Genomic DNA, 16,869 nt, shown 5'->3' on the forward strand with positions numbered 1-16,869 from the left:
TAGATAGTGTCCCGCCAAATTTCTATTAAACAAAACCGAACTAGAATATAGTAAAATGTATTGTGCGGGATAATAAATGAAGACAATATTCCTTTTAAGTTTTGAGAAATTCACATTAATCATTTTTTCATTAATCCTAACAGATATCAGCCCATTGGGCAAAAAGCCCAATATTAGACTCGGCCCAATGAAATCTCAAGTCGTCTTTTCCATTGGAACCCCCCCTGTTCTTCCCAATTCCAGTTCTTTCTTCTGCGATTTTTTTGCGGCAGCCACACAGTAGCTGAAATTCGACTGTTTGCGATCTCTTCTCAGCCATGCAGGATGACAAATCGTCTAGGAAACGGAAACGTAAATCCAAAATTGGAAGTTCCGCCGATCCGAGTTGCAACGATGCTAGTATTATCTGTGATAAGCGGAAGAAAGTCGTGAAAAAAGTTGAACTTCCCGCGTCTTCTACAGTTGTAGCTACAAATTCACTTAAACAGTCAAAATCTAACGCTTTCCTTGATAAGGTATCCTCTCTCTTTTCTCTAACTGTTATATTTTCTAACTGTTTGAACGTTTGATTTTGTTCGTTAAATCTGTTGTTTATGCATTGGCAGATGAGAGCAAAATTATCTGGAGGCCACTTTCGGATGATTAACGAGAGGCTGTACACTTGCACGTATGTCTTTTTATATATATATATGTCACTTGTATAATTTGTTGATTTATTTTGCAATTTGAAGAACCTTGAAGTTTTGAACGAGTGTTAGCTTAGGCTCAGCAATCTACTATGAATTTCCTTTTCCTGAGTTTTTGTAGATGTAATGTTGTTTGATTTTCTTAGGGGGGACGAGGCTCTCAGCTATTTCAAAGAAGATCCATCTTTGTTTAATGTGGTATGAACTCTTCAGCTCAAGTCTAAACTTCTTATCATCTCTTTTCATTAGTTCTTGAAATATAACATTTTGTTTCCGGAAAATCATGAATGCCTGTTTCCAGTTCATCTCTCATTTATATTTTGTACGCCCTTAGTTGTTGTGTGATTTGGAACTTTTATCTGCACCTGCAACATGAATGTCTAAACCTATTATGACCAGATATTTTGTTTTTTTTGTTGTTATCTTGAATGCACATACTCCAGACAAATCAACATGCAACTTTCATATGAAGAACCTCATACATGAGAAATTAGAATTAGGGTTGATAGATAGGAACATGACAAATTGGAATTAAGTCTGATAGATTAGAATTAGATAGAAACCAGATGAGAAACTAGAGAATGGGGACGAGAGGCCAAGAAAGAATCCATCGATGAGAGGAGATGAACTATTCTTGTAAATTGCTTATAACTTCCGCTAACTAATTACTCTTAACTATGTATACAACATTAATCATTTTTACTACCTTAATACAAGTGCTACATAATCTAAAAATGTTTACTACCCTAGTACATGACCAATACATGTATCATTAATAGTAACAACCCTAAGAAGAACCACACCTCAAAAACTTGTTGTTAAGGTTAGAGAGATTAATGGTCATTAAATTCCACACCAGCTTACATACTTCCAACTGTGATCCATATCTCATCCTTTAACAAATTGGGTCATACCAACTCATCACGCTCAGCGGCCCAGTGCCCATGCTTGCTTACACTACAATTCCAATGTTACCACCCACGCAATTTCACCTTTCAGAATCAATAGATTTCCTCTTATACCAATTATAGAAGCACTTAGGAGAACCATGGTTGGAGAGCCTAAGGTTTATTTATTAATCCCTATAATCTCATATTTTTTATGCGTGATTCAAATCTAATTACCTTTATCGTTTTGGTCATAACATAACCTGGCATGGCTAGTCTTGTAATTACTGTTTACTTAGTAGTATCATACAGGGTATCAAGAGCAAATGTTTCATTGGCCTGAGCAACCAGTTAATATCATCATAAAATGGCTAAAGTCAAGGAAGACATCTTTGGTTGTGGCTGATTTTGGTTGTGGTGAGTAGATGGAATATTTGCATTAGAGATGAAAATTTTAAGACTAGTTACCTTACATTGCAATGTATCTAAGTTGATTATTTTTCAGGGGATGCTATTCTTGCAAAAAACGTCAAGAACAAAGTTTTCTCTATCGACCTTGTTGCAAAAGATCCATCTGTCATTGCCTGTGACATGTCAAATGTATGCACTTCCTAACTCATCTATTATTTGGATCACAGATTAACCTATGTACTCTGTTTTTTCATCTGTAATTCAATATTTAGCTTATCCTTATCTATTACCTTACATGTGTACATGATGTACCTCAAGGTGAAATATGCACGAATGCCTTCTTAATTCTTTGAGATGATTTAACCGGCTTATCATGTCATTAAGGCCTTGTTTGATGAAGGGTTATTCAGATTTAATCCAAACAATCCCTAAATTCAATCAAATCATCAACTAAAATACTAAAGCACCCTTAAATATTTAACACAAACGATATTTTAGTCATTTAATCCAAATAACCTTAAATAATTTTCACTTTTTTCATCAACGTTTTTTTTTTCTTTCCATAAAATCGAATTATATAAGAAATAAATAAAAATAATCTACATCTAACAAGCTCTAACAAATTTATGTATTTTGTTTGTTGTGCAGACACCCCTGGATTCCTCATCCATAGATGTTAGTGTCTTTTGCCTATCCCTAATGGGAACTAACTTCCCTAATTACATCCAAGAAGCTTACCGAGTTCTTAAGCCAAGGTAGAATGTAACTTTTGAGAACTTTTATTGTATTTCTTTCTACTATTGCTGTGTTTTTTGTAACACACAAATTGTTGTTGACTGTTTACAGTGGATGGCTTTTGATAGCAGAAGTGAAGAGTAGATTTGACCCAAACAATGGAGGAGCAGACCCAGATAGGTTTGTAAATGCAGTGAGTCAATTGGGATTTACCCTTATTTCAAAGGTGTGCACTTTTTTACAGTCATTTTGTTTGCAACAGTTACCCTCCCCTATGTGTATGTATGAATATTGACAACGATATATGTTTGCAGGACTTCTCCAACAAGATGTTCATCCTGTTATACTTCAAGCGCAAGGTTCCTTTGCCAGATCTGGTCTTTTATCCAATTTGGAAACACTTTTTTAATCTGTCTGGATCTAGATATAGATGAGAAATTTATGACTTGTATGCAACTAAGTTCTGTTTTCAAAACCCAATAAGAGACAAAAGGTCTCAGGCTCAATTCCCACTAAGAACACCTTAAGTTAAAGTGGGGGCATGACTATGGGTCGTGAAAGTTTCCTAAAATTAAAAAAAAAATAGTTTTGTTTTTAACCTTGATCTCATTTCGATCCACAGATTTTGAAAAGGAATAAGTGTTATTAACAAAATTCATTGATGGTTTCTCATCTATATCGGCATCTAGATTCAGAAATTGTAATTGATTTCCACTAAATTTCTTCATGATTACTCTGCAGGAGGAGAAGCAAAGTTCTAAAGGGAAACAAATTGAGTGGCCTGAGCTAAAGCCTTGTTTGTATAAGCGACGGTAGGAAATGTTTTGCCGAATCTGTTTTAGTATTTTCCAATGAACATGAGTGGGATTTCTATATATGTAGTATGATAAAATTATTATTTTTTCATGGTTGTGACAACCATATATATATTTATTGCATTTTCTTATATAATATAGATCTGATATGGGTTGATACATAAAAGGTGTTAGTTAGAGGCATAGTCATTATTATGCAAATGATAAAGAACTAGTTGAAATTATTGCATTATATTAGTCAATTGTATTTGACTTGGTCATATTTTGATTTGATTTATGAGAAATGCATTTCACATACAAATGTAGACTGCTGAATTAGACATTTTGTTTGTTTTGGGGTTAGGCCAGAAGTCATTTGATAGATAAATAGATAGATAGATGCATCATATGATATTGGAATAATTGGGCAAAAAGATAAAAACAGTTAAAACAATGCTTTCAAAAGAAGGGGAAATTAGGAAAAATTTCAACACAAAATGTGATAAGTGTCAACAATGTAAGGCAGACCTCATGTCCCCTACTGTCCAAAGTACTATCCATTATTCTTGTGCTCATTTATTTTATAGGACTTGTTTGGTGGAGGTATTTTGACCAAGCTAAAACTGATTATTATTATTATTAGTATTTTATTATAGATTCTAGTTTATAATTAAAATAATAATAATAGATATGATATTATTTTTTAATTTTTATTGTTACCCTTATGTGCGTGGTTAGTGCTGACTTTAAGATATGACTTATCAACATTCAGTGCACCGACATAGCTATTGCTGTTGTCTGTTTGTTTGTGTCTCCCTTAAAAAGTCTTTTTTTTTTTGTGTGTGTGTTATTTCTCAATAATTGCTTATATTATTTAAACTTAAAAATGTTTGGTGGACAGACAATGTGAAAAGTAATGTTTTTTTTCTTATCATGTTTTTTTACCTATGTTTATTTAATAATTGGTATACATGTGTTTTATTTTGTTGTTATGGTTTTGTGGTCTAATACTCTAATTAGAATAATTTGGTAAACATTTTATGTATTGTTTAATGTGCACTATTATTATGCAACTTGTATCTCTTTCTTGTGTTGGTTTGAGTGGGGTGGGATAGGAAAAGATAGAAAAGACAGTACTATTGTAATAATTTTATTTATTTTATAATTAATTTACAAAGTAAGTTAGGAGAAAATTAATTAAAAACAAAAGTGGTCAAAGTATCAGCCACTGAGTTAACTTCTTGTTTCTTCTGTTTAATAATATATAGAGGTATTACTATTGAAAATTGAACTTTTGATTTTTGGTTTCTTAATTATATTTCACAATTTTGTTTATATTTTAATTTAAGATGTTTTTAAAGGAATGATATTTTTGTCATTTATTTTAATTATATGAATTGAATGAGCAATAAAAAGAATGTATACTCTAGGATTGAATATAAGAGATTCAAATTAAAACAATATTAATAAAAACTAACCAACAAAATGAGTTAATAATTATTCAACCTATGTTAGCTTCTTTTTCTTATTTCTCCACCTGTTTTGAATAATATTATTTAGATAGGTATGCATTTGGATAAAAATATATTTTGAAATAATATTGATTCTATGGTCAATTCTTAACATAATATTTGATTCAAAATAGTGAAAGTTGAAATTTAAATTGATTTTATTTTATTAGGTATAAGAGGTGTGAATGAATATGATGATGATAATTTGACAAATAAAAATGATGTCAATTTTATTTGGTAGACATTGTAAAGATTAATTACACATTTAGAATATTTTGTCAAATTTTATATGAAGATATGTTATTAAAATAGGTTGAATTATATGAAGTGTAAGTAGGGTTGAAGTTTGAGTTAAAAAATGGTGTTGACTTTTGCTTGTATACTTCATTCACACTACTCTAAAACAATAATAAATATATTCACCGCTTTGATTCAGATCATTAATTCCATTTAATATAACTATACAAATTGACTTTTGAGCTTGAATAAGTTGAATCAAATTCAAATGAACAATTTTGACAAATGAATTTTAAAAAAAAAAAATTCTAAATAAGTTTAATCTGTAAGTTCAATTAAACAAACCCAATTAACTTATTTTTGTTGTATAAGTTGTTCTTGATTTACTTGTTATTCATTTACATATTCCTATATTTAGGGCTTAGATTTGATATAAATATGAAAAAAATATTAAATAAAAAAAAACAAAAGAATTGCACCCATACCCATTTCAGTTTTTCCTTTTTTTTCTCCATTCACACTATTGATGTTCCATCAGAAAATTAATTGATTTATATTAATTTAATAGTCAATTAATTCACCAATATGATATAACTAAATTGAATATGATACTTGAACTAGACACAAACAAATATATATTTTAAAAAATAAATTAAATTCATTATAACGTTTTCCCAAATACCTTTTTTTCTTAAAAAAAAACAATATTTTATTCTATTATTAATAGAACAAATATATGCACTAATGTTAAGTGCAATTAGAAATATATTGCTGTAACCAAATAAAATATGTTGTAAATTTAAATAACCCTTCAGAGTAATTTTTTTTTAAGAAATCATTAGTGTTAGGTTTTATCATACTAAAATCACTTAAAATAAAAAATATTATAAGACAACATTTTTCTATTAATACAAATCATATTTAACATAATATATTATTCTTCTGAAATAAATATTTGTACGAGTAAATCAATAAACACATTATATACAAAAATAAATATAGAATAAATCAAGTTTGATTCTTATTATAAAAATCACATTTTAGTGAAAAGTTATTGTCATGAATTATATTAAATCATAATAAATCTTGTTATTTTCTTCGTATCAATCCAATCCATTAGATAAAACTCATTAACTTAATGAGTTTTGTTAGAATTTTTATCTAAACAAATTAAAATTTTGATACGTTTAGTCTAACCAAAATAGTTTATGTGTTATAAATTATAACTTGATAATTTATAGTTAAATAATAATAATTATATATATATATATATATATATTATAATTCTCTCATTATATCTTCTTAACCATTAAATTATTACATTAAAATATGGGCGTGTACGTAAGGATGACAACAGATACTTTACTCGCCGGGTAGTGAAGTACCTATCTCCGAACTCTATTTACATTTATTATCTGACCCCAAATTCGACAGATATTTCTACTTCTATTCTACATTCCCGATTCGTCAGGTATCCGATTTCAGACGAATACTCGATTTCCAATTAAAAATCTAATTATGAAATTACAAAGATCGAAGAAAAGAAACATAAATTATAATAAATAATTATAATGAAAGTTGAAAAAAGTAAAAAAAAAAAATAAATATAAAGAATGATGAGAGGAGTTAATTTTTTGATATTAAAGTGAAGTTGAGAAAAATAATTTTGGAATATAAAAATTTTAAACATGAAGTTGAGTGTAGATAAGATCAATTTAAATGATGTATTTATGTTGATATTTATAACGATAAAGAATTAGAAAAGTCACATTAAGTTTTAATAAAAAAAAAACGTTTAATATTAATATAGTCGGGTATTTGAGTTTTGCACTCTCTTGATTCTTGTATCGGATTGGGTACCTTCTCCCCTCTTCATACCTGATCCCGAACCCGATTTAAAATATCCGAACTCAACTATCGGGTACCTACGTGTATCAGACATACCCATTATCACCTCTACTTGTACGAAATAATAAATTTTCGATCTTAATGACATTTAAAATTTTTACGTTATTTTTTTAAGTTAATATTTTTCAAAAAAAAAAATCAATAAATTAAAATCTAAATACAAACCATACAAACAATTTTTTTTATTAAATACCTTGAAATAACCCATCCAATCAACATTAGACAATACATGAAGTCCAACATAATAAAATTATTAAGTATGATTTGGTAAAATAAAATTAATAATAAGATGTTTATATCCAATAAACATTAGAGATTGCATCAAGTCCAACATAATAAAATTATTATTATTATTATGATTTGGTAAAATAATAAATAAATAAAAAGATGTTGAGATATGAATGGCATCTAATGATAATAATAGTTTATGAATGAATTGTCTCCTCATCCTCTTCTTCTTCTCCATTTGTTCTCTTTCCATCATCAATCCTTGCTTGCTTGCTTGCGTATGCCTACGCGCTCCAAAACAAAATTCTTAGAAAGAATATTACTCTCTCTCTCTCTCCCATGGACTTCATCACCACCGTTTTCTTTTCTGTATAAACACTCTCTCTATCTCTACAATTAGATCAAACAGCAGCAGCAAAAGAAGAAGAAGAATTGAGGACATTTGGAAAGTTAATAATAACCCCCTTCTTTGCCCATCTCTCAATCCCCAATAAAAAATCATTCTTGAATCTTCTATCTGCTCTCAGCCTTCTAGCTCATTGGTTATTCAACTTCCGATTAAAATCTGTCTCTTCTGTTCTGTTTGCTTTTGAGGGTTTTTCAGGGAATGGGTTTCTTCTGTTAACTGCATATGGTGTAGCAGACCAGAAGAACAGAACAGAATAGAACAGAGCATGTCTTGTCTCTTTTCCGATCTATATCTTCAGTAGCGATACCTAGCTAGCCTTGATTATTTCGATTCTTACTCTTTCATAAGCTTCTAAGAAGATGGGATCTGCTAATGGCGTTTGTCCTGTTGAAGAGTTCAATTTGGATTCCAAATGGGTTATTGATCCAAAGCTTCTATTCGTCGGACCAAAGATTGGGGAAGGCGCGCACGCCAAAGTTTACGAGGGAAAGTAAGTATTAACAATTCAATTCAATTCAATTCAATGATCTGTTCTTCTTAATTAGTTTCTTCTGCAATGCCCTTAATTGACTTATTTCGGTTTTAGGGTAAAAGTAAGATAACCTAAATACTGTTATAATCCATGTCTAATTCTCAGATACAAAAACCAAACGGTTGCCATTAAAATAGTTTACAGAGGAGACACTCCAGAGGATATTATCAAGAGAGAATCTCGGTTTGCTAGAGAGGTTGCTATGTTAACTAAAGTTCAACACAAGAATCTCGTTAAGGTTTTGTTCTGTCTTTGAAACTACTAGGTTAATTTGCTATTTACAAAAGAGTTTATAACCTGAAGAATTGTGTTTAAATCAGTTTATAGGAGCTTGTAAGGAACCTGTTATGGTAATAGTAACCGAACTTCTACTTGGGGGAACTCTTCGCAAGCATTTAGTGAGCAAGAGGCCTGGGAAATTGGATATAAATGTTGCCATTGGTTTTGCTCTTGATATCGCTCGGGCTATGGAATGCTTGCATTCTCATGGGATAATTCATCGCGACTTAAAACCCGGTATATATATGTTGTTGTTTTGTTGATTTCAGAATATGAACATTGAGATTTTAGCTAATTTGTTGAGAAATCTTATGTAGGCTTGAATTGTTTGTTTGTCTGTAGAGAACTTGCTATTGACGGAAGACTGTAAAACGATTAAGCTTGCTGATTTTGGTTTAGCGAGAGAGGAGTCGTTGACTGAGATGATGACTGCAGAAACCGGGACATATCGTTGGATGGCTCCCGAGGTAAAGAAAACATAAAACAAGATCTAGTTGTTAAGTCTTTTTTATTTTGAATTTACATTCCTTTGAATTATATTTTTATTCTGTGTAAAATAATTAATGTCTATGTTTGGAAAAATGATATAAACTCAATTTTCAAATATAAACCAAACAGTCATATTAAGAAGTGTGAATTCTTCTTGATCATACTTGTAAGTGCTTAAACAAACAACATAGATGGAATTGACACTTCGGATCATGGTATTTATGCGACTCTAGGATAATATTCTGTTTGTTTGTTTGGATCAGCTTTATAGTACGGTTACATTAAGACATGGTGAGAAGAAACATTACAACCATAAAGTGGATGCTTATAGCTTTGCAATAGTATTATGGGAGCTCATACACAATAAATTACCGTTTGAAGGCATGTCTAATCTTCAAGCAGCTTATGCAGCCGCTTTCAAGGTATATATATAACATGTAATAATGTGTTGTTTTGTTATCAACATAAGTAATCCTGCTCTGTTCTGTTCTGAAAAATTTACATTTGTTATGTTTTGTGTGTGTGTGTGTGCAGAATGTGAGGCCTAATGCTGAGGAGCTACCTGAGGAACTGGCTCTAATTGTGACATCTTGTTGGAGAGAAGATCCAAACGGGCGACCAAATTTCAACAAAATAATTCAAATGCTTTTGTGTTACCTTTCGACAACATCTCCTCGTCCTCATCCTCCTCCGCCAGAGCGTCTTTGTATGAATTCATCGTCCGTGTTTCCACCTTATTCTCCAGGTACCAGTTCATTGATGAATATCAAAAGAGACTCTGGCGAAGAAGAAGAAGGGGTCATGGAAAATGAAGGCAAGGGTATGTTTTCTTGCTTCAAACAATGTTATTGATAAAAAAAAAAAAAGGAAGATAATTAAGGTTTTTCAGATGTAGGGTTAGTTTTGACTTGCTTGTAATCATAATAATAATAAATAATAGATAATAATAATACTATGTGTATTATATTATTATTATTATTATTTGCATGGAGTCTTAAGGTTGCTGAGATGTGTTCTTATTGTAAAATAAAAACAGACAGACATGATTATATATAAGAAGGGCGTCCAAAAGCTTTTATGGCTCCATATAATTATTTCCACAACCATGTAACTATATTATTATTTGTAAGCAAGTTTCAATAATTATTATATCCATATGTTTGTTTCGATTTAATTTATTTAAGACCTTAGCCATTTCATGTATTTGTTTCTTGATTGATTGTTGGTGTTTGGTTTTAATCATTTAATCAGCTCTATTGATGATATATATTAGCAAAATAGAATAATTTCATTCTAAATAAATATTTATTATTGTAGCAATTGATTGGGATTTAGTTATAAGTAATTGAGATAAGTTGATTTTAATTTAATATATTTTCAAATAATTATTTGATTTAAATAGATTGGATTTAAAATTGTAACTTGAAAAAAAAAACTTAGAATTTAGAATATATACAATCTAATTTTAATTTACTAAGATAATTCAAGACTTCAAATCATTTTAAGAAAACAAAAATTTTGGATTTCAAATTCAATTTTCACACCTAGAACTGTTAAGTTGAAATGAATGTGATGTGTCAGACTTTAATTCACCTTATACTTATTTTGATTGATTTTATTATCAGGCAGTTTCATTGCTTAGATGACAAATGTAAGGAGGTCATTTTTTTTTAACAAAATAAAAACTATAAATACAAGTCTCAATAAAAGAGATTTTCATTTGTTGCTTGTGTTGAGGTGTAACTCAGACTAAGGTAGGAAAGCAGAACAGTTTCCCAAAGTAACCTTGTTTGCCGTTCACTTTCTCAAAGTAACCTAGTTTGTTCATTTATTCCCAAACTAACCTAGTTTACTATTAAAACTCAGTTTTATTTATTTATTTATTCTTTTTACATTTAAAATTTATTATATATAAAACTAAATTATTTATATTTTAATATATAATTTAAATTATTATTTTTATAAATTAAATTATTTATATTTTGATATATATTTTAAATTATTATTTTTATAAATTTAATTATTTATATTTTGATATATATTTTAAATTTGATTATTTTTATAAATTTGATTATTTATATTTTAATATATATATATTTATTTACATTTTAATTATTATTTATATATATAATAAATATTTCCTTTAACATTCTAATAAATAATTGATAAATACTAATGAATTTAAAATATTTTAACTATAATAATATATTCATAAAAAAGTTTTTAAATTTATCAATTATTTATTAAATATAATAACATTTTTAATTAATATTTTAACCCTATAAATATGATAATCTTTTTATTATATTTAATAAATAATTGATAAAATTAAAAACGCAAATATTTAATTATTATATTATTATGGTTAAAATATTTTAAATTTATTAGTATTCATCAATTATTTATTAGAATTATTTAATATTTATTACATCATATAAATAATAATTGAAATGTAAATATATATATATATATATATATATATATTAAAATACAAATAATCAAATTTATAAAAAATAATTATATTTAAATTATATATCAAAATATAAATAATCTAATTTATAAAAATAATAATTTAAAATATATATCAAAATATAAATAATTTAGTTAATATAAATAATAATTTAAAATATATATCAAAATATAAACTTTATATAATAAATTTTAAATATAAAATAAATAAATAAATAAAATTGAGTTTGAATAGTAAACTAGGTTAGTTTGGGAATGAATGAACAAACTAGGTTACTTTGGTAAAGTGAACGACAAACAAGGTTACTTTGGGAAACTGTTCTAGGAAAGCATATTATTATTTGGCAACACTTTCTAGAGCTAGATTGGTACGACATATAATAAAATTATATTAAAAAACTAATATAATTAAGAAAAAAAAATTACTATACAAGTAGATAAAAATATAAATAAAATAATTTTTTTTTATATAATAATATGTATTCAATGTTTAACATTTTTAATAAATTACGAATAATATATTAAAATAAAAAATAGAACACTATCATTTCAAATTTTATTCACTTCGGTAAAACAACTCATCTTCTCACATATTATTTTTCATTGAACATTTCATCTCGTGATCTTACACTTTCACTTTGGTCAAATAAAAAATCTCAAACATTATCAATATCATTTTTACCTTCATTTTAGCCCATCAATACTCAATCGACCTCTCATCTCGTGACCTTAACTTTCACTTCGGTCAAATAATTAATTTTCTCGCATATTTTAACCACCAATATCAATTTCTTTCTCAATCGACCTCTATCTCTTTACCTTACTTTCACTTCGACTAATAAAAAATCATCTCATTCCATATTTTATCCACCAATCACAATCGACCTCTATTATCTTGAATACCTTACTTTTAAGTCATCAAATAATTTATCTTCTCACATTTTTTATAATATACAACACAACATTATCCTCATTTCGGCTAACTATATCTCATTCCACATTTATCAACTTAATTGACCTTTCATCTCGTTACCTTACTTTAACTTTAACTAATTAACCATCTCATTCAATATTTCTCCACCAATTCGCAATCGACATCTCATCTCGAGATATTGTTTTTACTTCGTCAAGTAACTCATCTCCTAACTTATTTTACAATATACAACCCGACCTTATTTATTCTCAATTCGGCTAACCATCCATCTGATTCCACATTTATCCACCACAATAATCGACCTCTCATATGTGACTTTACACTTTCACTTCGGTCAAATCAACCATCTCCAACATCATCAATATCTTTTACTCTTCACTTTGGTCACTAATCACCAACTGACCTTTTATCTTGTGAACCATCTCCTCGCATATTTTATAATATACAACCTGTATATTAATATAAAAAAAGGCGTGATCAGCACAAGCAGCACGACACGATTGACACGGACGACATAATAAGCACAAGAGGTACAACACGATCGGTACGGGCGACACAATATTGTCTTGCATCGTTCAATAAGTTTCTCTAGTCTAGGGTTTCTTGTGTATTTGTAAGCGCCATTAGAATTTTGACCTCGATTGTAGTTTATTTGCGATCATCTCTTAGGGTTTCTGCAATTACTTTATTTCGGTCATTATGGGGAAAAAGAAGAACATAAGTAATAAATCTAAGAAGTTAGGAATTTTGTGCTGGAAAGAATTAAGGAAGCAACAGTCAAAGAAATTGAAAAAAATTCTGAAAAAGTTATCAAAGAACAGCACGATACCAACACAAGTAATCAATCTGTTCCAACTACTACTAGGAAAATTCTTGTTGAAAATAATGTAGTATTTCAGAGGGATAATGAAGGAGTTTGAAAGATACGCTATAATGAAAGAGCTAATATGTTTGGGCTCAAAAATCAGATTACAAAGCTCTTTATGTATGCCAAAAGGGGAGAAATTGTCATCAATAAGGAGAAAGCACAACAAATTATAATTCAACTCAACATTCACTATCTTCAAAATTGGAATCTACTAAAAAAATAAGAACATGAAAAAATTGTTCAATGATCAGTTGTTACAATGAAGGAGCTGATTAAGACTCCCAAATCTAAGTACTATTAGGAGCAACTCGACATGGAAAACTAATGAAGTCTAGAAGAACAAGAATGCAAAAAAGACAAAAGATCATGCATATAAAGGGAAAATCTACTTGGGCAATACATAGACAAAAGTGGAGGTACTGAATTCTCCATTTGAATTTAAATTGCCTATTGAAGTAAAGGAAAACTGTATAAAGGAATGAAAAAATGTAGTTGTGGGAAACTACATAGGGAAACAGAGTATCCTTCTCAATTACTAAAGATGCACTGTTGAAGCAATGAAAAGAAAAATGGCTGGAGAAGATTTCAGCAAATGTTCATGATTTATATTTCTTTAAATTCAAGAAGGGATATAATCTAGAGGAAATTCTAAAAAATGGGCATATATTTATAGGATCCAGCTGTATGAAGTTGAAAAAATGGTCCAAAAATTTGAACCTATTGAGTAAGCCAAAATAAATTGTACATATATGGTTCAAACTTTGGATTATACTTGCACATATGTACAATTCTGAAGTTCTTAGTTATTTTGCAGGTTTATTGGGTAGATCATTATATATGGATTCAATTACTGAAGGAGGATAGCACCTATCATTTGCTAAAATTAGCATTGAGGTGCATCATAGAAGCACACTACCAAAAAGTATGACATTAGTAGACAGAAAAAGAAAACCTACTGTCATGGAAATCACTTATGAGTGGAGGTCAGACAGATGCTCTTTCTGCAATACCTTCCAACATGAAAACACAAAATGTGATTTGGCTAAGGAAGAAGATAAAAAAATTCATAAAGATCAGAAATTAAAGATGTAGGAAAACAAAACAGATGTGTCTATTTTCAAAGAGCAAAATGTGGTTAAAGAACAGGAAACATAAGATAAAAAAATTATGTACAAGAAGAAGTGGAACATCAACCAAATCATGTTGAAGAAATAGTTGAGGATTCTCAATTAAATCAAGTTGAAGTGGTTGCTGATGAAAACAGAGAGGAAGATACTCAGGCTAATCAAGAAGAAGAAGAGAATTACAAGGTTGATACAGAGAAATCTAAAGTTGCTAAGGAATCCAAAATTGAAGTTGAAGGAAATAAAGGCAATGATCTCAAAATTCAAGTTCAGAACAATAAGGTGGAGAGCCCGGAAATCCTGAACAATAATTCTTTCTATCAAATCAGAACAAGTTCATATAAAGAAAAAGATCTAAATAAGAATATACATTATTCATCAACCTCTTCAGTTCATCCCCTTTTCATTGCAAGAGGAAGGGGAAGAGGAGGGACAAGGGGAAGAGGAAGACAATTTGTTAAAACATCAGGTTGGTATGGAAATAAAAATCATGATTGGGATAATTAGAAATAGTTTGTTTAGGGTCGTTTGATTCTTGTATGTTTGATTATTACTAATCAGGTTTATCCATTTCTTGTATGTTTGATTATTACTAATCAGGTTCTTTAGGGCCGTTTGATTGTAATTTTTTAATCATATCTAAGATTTGTCTAGCTTTGATTCTTGACTCTCCCATTTTTGAGATTTTAATGAAATGGTTTTAACCGTTTTCCCAAAAAAAATATACAACCTAAATTTTTTATCCTCACTTCGTATAACTAACCATCTCATTCCACATTTATCCACACCATAATCAACCTCTCATATTGTGTGACCTTACACAATTTTATTTTGGTCAAATCAACCATCTCATAGCGTTACCTTACTTAATTCGATAAACTAAAACCATCTCATTCCACATTTTTATCCCACTAATATCTCAATCGACCTTTATATTTCGGTCAAACAATTCATCTCCTCACATATTTCACAATAAACAACCCGCAATTTACTGATCCTCACTTCAACTGACCAACCCATCTCATTTCACATTTATCCACCCTAAACTCTATCTCCAATCATCTCCTCACTTTGATAAACCAACGTTTTTATGTCACATATTAACCATCAATATTTTTTAATAGTTTAAAAATTATGCTTAATGAGATTTGAACTATGGTCTTAATTATGTAGCATTAACATTTCAACCACTAAACCACTTAATTGTTGATTTATATTTATAATTTTGTGTATCCATATATAATTTATATGATTAATAATTAAAAATATAATATTTGTATTTTTAAAATTTAATAAATATTTATTATTTTAATATATTTAAATTAAATATTTAATTTAAAAATTTATTAATTTTTTCACTTAGGTTTATTATATATATGAATAATTATTATTATACTATTATTGTTGATTTTTTATTATTGTTTTAAATAAATTCTGAATTATTAATTTTATTTATTTAGATTTATTATTAAAATAAAAAATAAAAAATGTATAAATTTCTTTCATAATTAACTAAACTCTTTTTTCACTATTAAGTTTATTATATATATAAACCAATCACCAATCTTAATCACAGTTTCAAACGTTTCGTATCCTCTAGTAAATCAACCATCAATCACAATCGACCTCTAATCTCGTGACTTCACGATTCTTTGTTACTGACCTCTTATTTCTCAACAAACCACATCTCAATTATACTTTAACAAATCTTTTATCCCTAAGAAAATAAATCATTAATCTCAATTGACATTTAACATCGTGACCTCACACTTTGGTTAAACAAATATTTGATTAATACTTTTTAACCACTTTCAATTGTTACCCGTATATTATCCATCGACAAACCACATTCTAATCACACTTGGTTAAAGGGTTGTACTTGTTTTGTTAGGTTGCATGTTCGAAACATAATATAACATTTTTTATTTTATTTTTAACCGTTTTAAATTTTTGGACAGATCAACCCATAATCCGACCTAAATATTCATTACTCTCATATATATATATCCAAATTAACCACAATTCTCGACCCGACAATCTGGACACTTTGAAATTAAACTTTATTATATATATATATATATATATATATATATTAGTTAGTTAAAAAATTGAACTTATATGATTAAGAATGTCTCACTTTCATCAAATTTGGTTTTAAATTTAAAAATATAAAGTCTTATTAGCCTAGTTGGTTAAATGGTTGTACTTATTTTATTGTGTTGCAAATTCGAAACATACGTACAACATTTTGAATTTCATTTTTATCTGTTTTAAGTTTATGGACGGATCAACCTATAATTCAACCCAAATATTCATTTATCTCATATATATATATATATATATATATATATCCAAATTAATCACAACT

At 28.6% G+C, this 16,869-nt stretch overlaps 2 protein-coding genes across 3 annotated transcripts; both read left to right on the plus strand.

Annotated features, from left to right (window-relative positions):
• The first annotated feature begins 244 nt into the window (after positions 1-244).
• LOC124938543 (ribosomal RNA-processing protein 8) lies at positions 245-3,713 on the plus strand. 2 transcript variants are annotated; one of them, XM_047479005.1, is made up of 9 exons: positions 245-515; positions 606-667; positions 833-884; positions 1,876-1,990; positions 2,079-2,173; positions 2,633-2,739; positions 2,831-2,945; positions 3,034-3,096; positions 3,461-3,713. In XM_047479005.1, the coding sequence occupies exons 1-9, from the start codon at positions 318-320 to the stop codon at positions 3,533-3,535; spliced, it is 882 nt and encodes a 293-aa protein (XP_047334961.1). In that variant the 5' UTR covers positions 245-317; the 3' UTR covers positions 3,536-3,713. The 2 variants fall into 2 exon arrangements, with proteins under 2 accessions (XP_047334961.1, XP_047334962.1); XM_047479006.1 differs by having other exon boundaries at positions 247-515; positions 3,034-3,078.
• Positions 3,714-7,717: 4,004 nt separating this feature from the next.
• LOC124938062 (serine/threonine-protein kinase STY13) lies at positions 7,718-10,253 on the plus strand. Its single transcript, XM_047478432.1, has 6 exons — positions 7,718-8,296; positions 8,444-8,576; positions 8,659-8,854; positions 8,960-9,084; positions 9,370-9,528; positions 9,641-10,253. The coding sequence occupies exons 1-6, from the start codon at positions 8,166-8,168 to the stop codon at positions 9,956-9,958; spliced, it is 1,062 nt and encodes a 353-aa protein (XP_047334388.1). The 5' UTR covers positions 7,718-8,165; the 3' UTR covers positions 9,959-10,253.
• The last annotated feature ends 6,616 nt before the right edge of the window (positions 10,254-16,869 follow it).

Source organism: Impatiens glandulifera, chromosome 5, assembly GCF_907164915.1.
Source record: "Impatiens glandulifera chromosome 5, dImpGla2.1, whole genome shotgun sequence".
Classification (NCBI taxonomy): Eukaryota; Viridiplantae; Streptophyta; class Magnoliopsida; order Ericales; family Balsaminaceae; genus Impatiens; species Impatiens glandulifera.

What these genes read in the sequence shown, in the direction of transcription:
- LOC124938062 (XM_047478432.1), top strand. Translation starts at nt 8,166, where the DNA reads ATGGGATCTGCTAATGGCGTTTGTCCTGTTGAAGAGTTCAATTTGGAT. An exon ending in TCATCGCGACTTAAAACCCG is followed by an intron (nt 8,855 to 8,959) that starts GTATATATATGT and finishes GTTTGTCTGTAG; the next exon opens with AGAACTTGCTATTGACGGAA. An exon ending in CTTATGCAGCCGCTTTCAAG is followed by an intron (nt 9,529 to 9,640) that starts GTATATATATAA and finishes GTGTGTGTGCAG; the next exon opens with AATGTGAGGCCTAATGCTGA.
- LOC124938543 (XM_047479005.1), top strand. Translation starts at nt 318, where the DNA reads ATGCAGGATGACAAATCGTCTAGGAAACGGAAACGTAAATCCAAAATT. An exon ending in TTGCCTGTGACATGTCAAAT is followed by an intron (nt 2,174 to 2,632) that starts GTATGCACTTCC and finishes TTTGTTGTGCAG; the next exon opens with ACACCCCTGGATTCCTCATC. An exon ending in AGGTTCCTTTGCCAGATCTG is followed by an intron (nt 3,097 to 3,460) that starts GTCTTTTATCCA and finishes ATTACTCTGCAG; the next exon opens with GAGGAGAAGCAAAGTTCTAA.